General features: G+C 35.3%; 1 protein-coding gene and 1 pseudogene across 1 annotated transcript; one reads left to right on the forward strand and one right to left on the reverse strand.

The window, feature by feature from the left end:
• Nucleotides 1-2789: 2789 nt before the first annotated feature.
• On the reverse strand, nt 2790-3536 carry LOC149527428 (uncharacterized; annotated as a pseudogene).
• A 2504-nt stretch (nt 3537-6040) lies between these two features.
• On the forward strand, nt 6041-8245 carry LOC110412658 (phytoene synthase 2, chloroplastic-like). Its single transcript, XM_021423251.1, has 6 exons — nt 6041-6365; nt 6592-6642; nt 6968-7140; nt 7344-7579; nt 7677-7869; nt 8081-8245. Exons 1-6 carry the CDS (start codon nt 6041-6043, stop codon nt 8243-8245), a joined length of 1143 nt encoding a protein of 380 aa, XP_021278926.1.
• The last annotated feature ends 2137 nt before the right edge of the window (nt 8246-10382 follow it).

Below are 10382 nucleotides of genomic sequence, written 5' to 3' on the forward strand. Positions count from 1 at the left end.
GACATACATTGACTTACAATACTAATAGAGTATGTAATATCAAGACGAGTCCCTGTGAGATAATTCAATTTTCCAACTAGCCTTTTATATTTTTCAAGGTCTTCAAACAATTCGCCATCTTTTTTTGTAAGTTACAAATTAATACTCATTGGTGCATTACACAACTTAGCACCCAATTTTTCTATCTCTGTTAACAAGTCAAGAACATATTTTCTTTGAGACAAGAATAGACCTTTCTTACTTCTTGTCACCTCAACACCCAAAAAATACTTCAACAACCCCAAATCTTTTGTCTGAAACTGGGTATGAAGAAAGGATTTGAGAGATGATATACCTGCAATGTCACTCCCAGTAATGACAATATCATCAACATACACTACTAGTAAGATTATGTTTGCCTCAGAATATTTATAAAAGACTAAGTGATCACACTTACTATTCTTCATCCCAAACTCATAAACTACCTCACTAAATTTGCCAAGCCAAGCATGAGGGCTTTGTTTCAGGCCATACAAAGATATTTTAAGATGACAAACTTTCTGATACTTCCCTTGAGCAACAAACCCAGGTGGCTGCTCCATATACACTTCCTCTTGGAGGTCACCATGTAAAAAAGCATTCTTGATATGTAATTGATGTAAAGGCCAATCATAGGTAGCTGCCATAGAGATGAATAAATGAATATAGGTAAGTTTAGCTACTGGAAAGAAAGTATCAGAATAATCAACACCATAAGTTTTGGCATACCTTTTAGCAACAAGACAGGCTTTAAGGTGAGCCATTGATCCATCAGGATTTACCTTTATAGCAAACACCCATTTGCACTCAATAGCTTTCTTCCCAGTAGGCAAATCTACTAAATCCCAAGTACCATTAGCATCTAAAGCCACCATCTCCTCTACCATAGTAGCACGCCAGCCAGGATGGGACAAGGCTTCATGAACTATTTTAGGAATTGAAACAGAATCCAAGGATACAACAAATGAACTAGAAGAAAAAGACAAGTGATCATAAGAAACAAAAGATGAAATAGGATAAGTACACTGACGTTTACCTTTGCGAAAAGCAATAAAGAGATGAAGACTAGGTTCATGATCACTAGAGACTAAATCTGGCAACGAAGAAATTGATAAAGGGCATATGGTCTGAACCTCTGGTCGTTTAGAATAAACATGGACAATAGGTGGTCGAGCAAGTGTAAGATCAGGTGCAAGAATATCTATGGTACTAATAGGATGGGTTATAGTATAAACTAGTAGATCATCTTCCTCCCCTTAACTATCATAACAAGAAGATGAGGAAAAGAAATGAGTATTTTCAAAGAAAGTGACATCTGCTGAGACAAGATATCGGTTAAGAGTAGGAGAATAACATCTGTAACCTTTCTAAAGACGAGAATACCCAAGGAAAACACACGAGATTTTGGATCTAATTTGGTGACCTAGGGACAAACATCACGAGCAAAATATATACTACCAAATATCCTAAGTTCAATAAGAAACAAAGACTTGGAAGGAAAAAAGACAATATAGGGAATATCACCATGAAAGACAAAGGAAGGCATCAGATTAATTAGAAAACAAGCTGTGGAGACAACATCAGCCTAAGACTATTTCGTAATTTTCATCTAAAAAAGAAGTGCTCGGGCTACCCCAAAAAGATGTTTATTTTTTCTCTTGGTAATCCATTTTGAGAGGGTGTATCAATACAAGAAGATTGACGAAAAATGCCATTCTGAATCATATAGGATTGAAATTTATTAAAAAAATATTCTTTGGCATTCTCACTTTGCAATGTGCGCACAGAAATATTCAATTGTGTTTTTATTTTAACACAAAAGGCACAAAAAATAAAGAATAACTCAAAACAATTTTTCATTAAGTATAAGCAAGTTACACGAGAATAGTCATCAACAAAAGTGACAAAGTATTTAAAACCAGATTTAGGCATAATAGGACAAGGAGCCCAAACATCAAAATGGACTAACTCAAAAGTGGACATAACCTGTTTATTAACTCTAGACACTGAAGGGAGACGATGATGTTTGGCAAACTGACATGACTCATAATCCAATAAAGATACATTTTGAAATTGAGGAGACAATTTTTTAAGAAAGACAGAGAATGATGTCCCAACAAATAATGCACCTCAAAAGAGGTCAATACACTTGAACAAGCAATGGATCTCAGCACCTGTGTGTCAAGGTAGTAGAGACCTCTAGACTCATGACCTCTACCAATAATCCACTTTGTCGTAAGATTCTGAAATAGACAAAAATCGAGAAAGAATGAGATACAACAATTCAAGGCACGAGTGAGTTTACTAATAGAGATTAGATAAGAAAACTTAGGTAGATTTAAGACATTGGACTATGAAATTGATAGAGTTGGATTAATAGTTTCAAAACCAACACAAGAGGTTGATCCATCAGCTAAAGTAACATTGGAGGATGTTGTGTGTGATTGGAAAGTGAAAAATAGATTTGAATTACCTGTCACATGATCTGAGGCACCAGAATCAATGACCCATTTGAATGATGAGGAAATAAGACGTGTAGTGGAGTTACCTGACCCAGCGATAGCTATGATAGAAGTAGTGGATTTTAATGATTCCTAGAATTGAGAGAATTGAGCAAATTCATCTACAAAAACTAGAATAGTCTTATCAGAAGATGAAGTATTAAAAGCCGTAACATTTGCCGATTAACCTAGTTGAAACCTATTTTAGAGTTTCTTACAAAAACACTTTGTATGGCCTAGCTCATGACAATAATAGCACATAATTCCTCCTTACTCTTGACTACGACTATCAACATCTTGGTTACGATTGCCCGTTCCCCCTCCTCTATTACCACTTCTATTATTTTGATGACTTACAAGAGCACTGTTATTAGTCTGAGCCAATGTGAAGCTAGAGGTTTTTGTACGCAATACTCTCATAAAGGTGTCATTTAGAGAGGAGATCTCAGAACCAAAATGAATCTGAGATTTGATAGTCTCAAGCTCTAGAGGGAGGCCTGCAAGAAAACTCATAACCGCCATTTGCTCCCGTTGAGCCTACTGAACCTTCAAATCAGGACTAAAAGGCAATAGAATATTAAGCTTCTCATAAATTCTTTTAAAATCCATAAAATAGGCTATGAGAGACCTATCTTGTTTCTCTGCACTATAAAATACTTTACATGCCTCATAAATACAAGAAAGATTCCCTTTACCAGAACATAAAAAATTCAAATAATCTATCAACTCTTTAACAAAGTCACAATGATTACTGAGGCTAAAACTCTTACCATTAATGGAATTTCGAATCTATAGGAACAGCCGTGCATCTTCCCTTATCCAGGTTTGCCTTGTATTATCGATAGGAGGATTATTAGTAATATAATCATCCTTATCAATGCTTCTTAAATAGACCTGAACTGTCTTGCTTCAATCCAAATAATTGGAACCATTAAGTTTATGCTTTGTGATCTTTGTCATCACAGGAATCACATCAACCACTACCATTAATTTTTTCTCTGGCACAAACTCTACCATCTTAAAAACCCAATAACAAAACCCAACAAGAATACCAAACTATCTTGTTAAAACCTTCTAGCGTGAAGACTAGAAGAGAAGATTAGAGTGAATCTCTGACAGATGGGTGGCGTGTAGAATAGAACCAGAAACTAAAAGCGGCAAGTGACAGCCACTCGTGGGAACTCTAGTGGCAAGGTTCTAGGAAGAAGCTGATCAGCAGGTGAGTCTCCTCCTAGTTCTAGCTATGGGATAAGATTGTCACCCTATATGGGTGACCTAGGTTTGGGTGTAAAGGAGAAACTAAGAACTCTATTTCAAAGGAAACAGATCTACTAAAATAGCTTTGATACCATGTTATTTAGGAAGAGAAAACTCAGCATCTTTCATTTATAATACATCACCTATATATATAGCCTACACATCTCTTAATTAGGAAAAGAATAAAGAAAATAAAGAAAATAAAATCTCTATAATTATGATAATTCTCAATCTCTATAATTATGGTGATTTCTAATTCCTATAATTACGTTTATTAATAAAAGAATATTTACACATTTATATTCTATAACACATCTTAACTTTCAACACAAAAGTAAAATAACAAATTTCACATTTTGGATTTCTTATCTTCCTTTTTTGGGTTGAGTTTCTCTACACATACATGTGTTTTTTGGTGACTTATGTTCATAGTTAGATTGAAATTTATGCCACGAATTGTGTATAATTCAAACACTATCATTCAAGAATTTCATGGGTGGTTCAATTAAGCTTAAAAAGTTATGTACTATTAAGCTACTGTTTTAGTCAGATACTAGTTAAGTCTTGATTTTGTTGTGAATATATTCAAATTGGCTTCTCCACTTAATATTTCCATTCATTTCAAATTAAATGTTTGATATTTTATGTTCAAACTTTATGCATCGGGCAAAAAGAAATTTGAGATGGCTAGATTAATTTTTATATTTTATGCAGAAGGAGGATGTTATGCACTTCTTTTTTTGTTTTTGGGGTTTTTGGGGTCTTATAGGAAAATTTCTACCTAGTTCTCGATGGGCTTCTCAAGGCATGTTGTGTTGCGAAAACGACCATCCAGGGATATACAAACCCGAAATGAGACAGTAGATAAAACAATCACTTTAATGTAACAATGCAGTTATGCCATTATCAACAAGCCCATTTGTTCATTACACATTGTTTCCGTAAACTTTGACAATCAACCTGTACTTGAATCTGTTTTATTTTTGGTTTCTATTATATTTTATTGGTTCATTCTCTCAAAATGTCCTTCTCATTTAGCTAGCCTTCCATTTTATCTGTTGTCTCCAATGTGTTTTCCTCTATGAAGAAATAATTGAAGTCCACGCCTCGGCTGCAAGCTCTCACATCACTTTCATCAGCCATTGTTGTTTTAACCAATGTGGTTGGGTTTCCATAGGATTTATAATGGAATTCAATATTGGATTTCGGTTGAGCCCAAGGCAAATAATTTGATCTTGGTATTTTTGCTTCGGACTGGTCAGCATGATTTCAAGTAGAAACTCCAGACCAAAATTTGACAATTGCTTATGGACTGAATCATTATGTTGAGATGCCTAAAAGCTCTTATTTGTACTTTATGAGCCAATCTAAATGAGATAATGACAGCAACATATAACACTTATCGCCATGGTTTCTTGGGGCGTCATTTGTTACACATTTTGCAATAGTTTATTGAACATTTTCGATTTTTACTTTTACCCTTTTCTTACTTACTTGACCACTTACTATCGAAGTGGTGTGGGGGATGGAAAACTTTGAACTTCTACAGCCGACAGCCTCGGTGAGAGAAAAGTCTAGCTCCGGCCCTAGGCGAATAAGCGTTTTGCACTAGACTCCAGATCATTAAGGACATAAACATCATAATCCAAGTGAAGGATCTAACAAGGTATCAAGCAAGATCAAGATTCCCATATGGTTTCCATAAAAGGACAGGGTTGCCCACAATGCTCGGGTAGGTTGGTCCGGACAAATCTAGCATCTATGTTCAACTCAATATTCCCAAGCAAAGATGTGATCTGAGTTATCACAATATGCTGCTTGAAAATGATTGGCAGAAGAAAAGAAACAAGTACAAAAACATACTACAAACATAAATCAATGGGAAACATCTGTTTTTAATGACCCTTAGATCTCTAATATTTTAACTGATATAGTGTAGTACACATGGCCATGTGAATTTGCTGCATCTCCCCTTTTAATTACTTATTTTAATTTTTTTTTTTGTTTGGAAGTACTTATTTTGCTGAAACTTGATCATAAAGAAACCACTACTAGTGAACAAACTTCGGACCAGTCAGATCGTGAAATAAAAGATTCGAAACCAGGATACTATGCAGATTATGTATCAAACTATGCAATTGAACAAAGGAGGCATTTCTACATAACTTTCTTCTATCTCTAGATATCTTTTCGATCCCAGTATTTATTATTTAATCTCTCTTTCTGGTCTGCTCAGCCTTCTAAATATTTGCTAGGATTGCCAGATGTGTCTAACACTTTCACTAGCATCTAAACCTTGCATTGGAGCCAGCAATGGAAACTTACAATCTCGAAAATCCATGTCTACAACAGCAAGAGAAGAAGTGATCACAGCTCCAAAAATACCAATCACCCTCCCTGGATTGACAAAGCATGGCATTCCCCACACCAATTTACAAGTACAAGATATTGTCAGAAGGCAATCTTGGCCAAACAACTTAGCGAAGGAAGGCACCTGTAGAAAACCGCGGTTCCATCCTACGTTCCTCGAAGAAGCTTACAACAAGTGTAGGAACATTTGTGCAGAATATGCCAAGACTTTCTATCTAGGTCCAACCTCATTTCCCTTCCACTCCATCAACTTAAAAGAGTTACCCAAAATTTCTACAAGTCCTGCAAGTGGAGTCTCAATTCGACTTCGCTGCTTTAAATTTTAGAACCGTGTCTGCCAATGGGAACATCTTACAAATATTTTCATTTCCATTTCTTTCAAAAATGACATTTGATATCTCTACACTTAGAGTTTGATGTTTCTGATGCTCATTATATGATGCAGGCACCTTGTTGATGACAGAGGAGCGGCAGAAAGCCATATGGGCAATTTATGGTAAGAAACTGGTGATTACTAAATTTACAGATTGTCTAGTGAGCTAAAATTTAATTTAGAAGCAAAGTAGAGCAGCTGATTATGTCATAGTTTTGTTCTGGAGTAGAACAACGCTCGATATAGAATAAAACTCCAACATTTTGGAAATTGTTAAAGGGGTTGAATGTAAGGTATGTAGATCTTAATGCTTGAGAATGTGCAGTAACTTAAAAAATGCACATCTAACCATGCTGTTTGTAATTGGTTTTTCTTGGCTTAGGAGGAAGGGGCTTCTTCCTTAATTCCAAATTGTTACTAGTTTTGTGGCTGAAATATGTCTCTTCAGTTTGGTGCAGGAGGACTGATGAACTGGTTGATGGGCCAAATGCAGATTACATGAGTTCTGCTGTTCTTGAAAGGTGGGAAGAGAGACTGCAGGATATCTTTGATGGACGCCCCTATGATATGCTCGATGCTGCACTCTCCGACACTGTTTTCAACTTCCCCTTGGACATCAAGGTATACCAAAGATGTTTGCTACCAGAAGCATTTGCTTAAGAATCTATTCATTCAAAGTTTATACGCCACTCTATACTTGGCATGTAGCGAAATAAATTAATTATTGGTCATGATTATTGCGCCTAACATGCCAGGTACAACTTTAAGCATAGGGCATAAGGAAAATGCCCCTAATGGGGGAATTGTCTCTTTTTATGGTACAGCCTTTCAGGGACATGATTGAGGGGATGAGAATGGATACAAGAAAATCGCGATATACAAATTTTCAAGAGCTTTATCTTTACTGCTACTATGTAGCAGGAACTGTTGGTCTAATGAGTGTTCCAGTTATGGGAATTGCACCAGAGTCCTCTGTTTCTGCTCATAGTATATACAACGCAGCACTCTACTTGGGCATTGGAAATCAGTTGACAAACATTCTTCGAGATGTAGGAGAAGAGTAAAGTCTTCATACAAGCTACCTACTTTATTTAAGTTTACCTGGTCAAATCCCCTGCTTGTCTCACTTTTCCCTTCTCATGATTTTCTTTCGTTAGTGCTTCGAGAGGTAGAGTTTATCTTCCTCAAGATGAGCTCGTACAGTTTGGTTTATGTGACAAGGATGTGCTGTCCAGGAAGGTAACTGATGCCTGGAGAGAGTTCATGAAAGAACAAATTACGAGGGCAAGGTTCTTTTTCAATCTAGCTGAGGAGGGAGCCTCACAGCTTGACAAGGCTAGCCGCTGGCCGGTATACACTTTTAACAACAGTCGGGCATCCACCATACACAGACACAAAATTCTAGCACCTTGTTTTGCATCATAGCTAGTTTAGAACAAATCGTTCTATAGTAAGAGAAACATGTTCCAATCACTAAGCCTTGCCAAATGCACATATTCATAACATATAACATGAGTTTGATAATAGTTTTTAGTTCTAATAACATTTGGACAATATGCAGGTTTGGTCATCCTTGCTATTGTATCGAAAGATCCTGGATGCGATTGAGGATAACGATTATGATAACTTGACAAAACGAGCATATGTTGGAAGGACTAAGAAACTTCTGATGTTACCCTTAGCCTACACTAGAGCCTTATCAAAACCTGGTTTGAGCTCTCGCTGACAAGAAATTTCAGCATGATTATTAAATATGTTTGATAGAGAATATGTAAGAAACTACGCACAAAATTGACTTTTGTGGTGGCCTTTTATATATGTCATTTTATTAACTACATATATGAAAAAAGGAACAGAAAAAGAACTATGGATGAACTTCTTCATTTTAAGAATTCTCATGTAATAATTAACTCACATCAGTATCAGTTTATAGGTATGATTCTGCTTAATTTTCTAGTTTCCTTGATGGATTACAAAATAACTAGCTTTGACCCCATGTGTTATGAGCTAACCTTGAACTAGACTATGATAAGGTAGAGTTGTCTATGAGATTAAGTCTTTTTGTACTTGTAAGGGAACTATCTGTTAGTTAAAATTCTACTACGCAAGTATACGTATCGAATAGACAGTATATTAGCAAGTAGAGTATCGATCCCACAGGGAATTGATCTAAAAGTTTACTAAGTACTAAAATTATCGCAAATTAATCTTATCCAAACAATATCAAAATAATATCAAATCAAACTAAGTTATAGCAGAATTAAATTAAGAAAAATCAAAATAATAAATCCTCAAATAAATATCAAATCAACAAGCCTAGGATACAATATCCCTCACACTTCATCTAAATCTTACCTCTCTTCCTTAACTTATCTCAATGGTTGAATTGCTAACCTAGAGTCCTAAATTATTTATAAGGATCTCCCGACTCATTTAAAAATATCTATTTTAACCAAAACACTATATCCCTATGTGAATTGAAATTAAACAAACTCATTAAGTTCAGGCTCTAATCTGGCTACATATGACCTATAGGTAATCCCTATCCTATACGCAAATCAATTAATATGATCATATGCTATCCCAATTTTAGTCTACACTAAACTCCCTTTCCCAAGTTGTTTAGTTTCTAGATCAATTTAATTGGTAGCCAAGCAATTAAAAGCATTAAGAACAAATTGGAATAAACAATTCAAATCCCATTGAAAATAAGCAAGAAAGTGATTAAAAATCTAGATTACATGTAAGTTCAATTGCAATCCTAGAAAAATAAATTAGCTCATAATATCTAATAAAGACAATATCCAAAGAAATTTAGCCAGAATCCAAAAAGAAAATAAGAAAAACACAAAGGTAGAGAGAAAAACTATAGTTAGAGATTTATGATCTTGATTCTCTCTCCAACTCTTGTTTCCTTGCTTTGTTCTTGACTCCAAATCTCCAGAATAGTTGCTTGCTGCTCCTCTCAAAATCTCTGAAAAAGGCTCCTAAATAGGCTCCAAATAACCTAATTTTCGAAATCGTTAATGTCCTTTATTTTTTTGGAAAGTCGCGCAGCGCTGCGGCGTGTACTTCTTCAGCGCTGCAGCGCTGAGCTCTCTGGAATTTTGTATGTGTGCTTCCTTCATCAACGCTGCAGCCTTGTTCTCTCAGCATTGTGGCAGTCTATCAACTCAAACGTGAGTTTGACCTAATATTAAGAACTGGCAAGTAGTAAACATAAAGTTTTATCCCTGTCTCTTAACTTTCCAATGGATCAAAAATCACATCAATTGGACTTCTGTATTGAAAGATTTGCTCCAAATACCGCATCATGTTCAGTCTTTACATACTACTGCAGTGGTCCGACTTTGACAAATATTTTGACCATGATCCAATCAGAACTGGGCAAATTGGTGAACATAAACATTGTATTCCTTCTTCTTATAATTCTATTGGTCTAAGAATCACCTCATTTGGAGTTTTTTTGAAAGAGATATGGTCAAAATACTGAAATATATACGAATGAAGCTATACCATACTTGCACTGATTTTCATCAAATGAGCTTTTTCATCAATTTCCTACAAAAGTCATAAGAGAAATTAGCAATAACTACTCTTAAAGTAATTTAAAATAAAATAACTTAAAATTTAACTAAAATAACTTTAAATTAATCACTTAACAAGTAATCAAACTTAAACTAAAAAAACACCTATAATGCTAAATCGAACCTAAAATCTCAAAGATCTAGCTACTTAAGCTCCCAAAATGAGTCAAATAATGTATATAATGGATTATCACACCCAACTAAGATTTTGCTAGTCCTCGAGCAAAACGTAAAACAACATGCAATAACGTAAACATGAAAACATTTAACTAGACT

This window comes from Theobroma umbraticum, unplaced genomic scaffold, assembly GCF_002168275.2.
Source record: "Theobroma umbraticum cultivar Fairchild unplaced genomic scaffold, ASM216827v3 scaffold_95.0, whole genome shotgun sequence".
Classification (NCBI taxonomy): domain Eukaryota; kingdom Viridiplantae; phylum Streptophyta; class Magnoliopsida; order Malvales; family Malvaceae; genus Theobroma; species Theobroma umbraticum.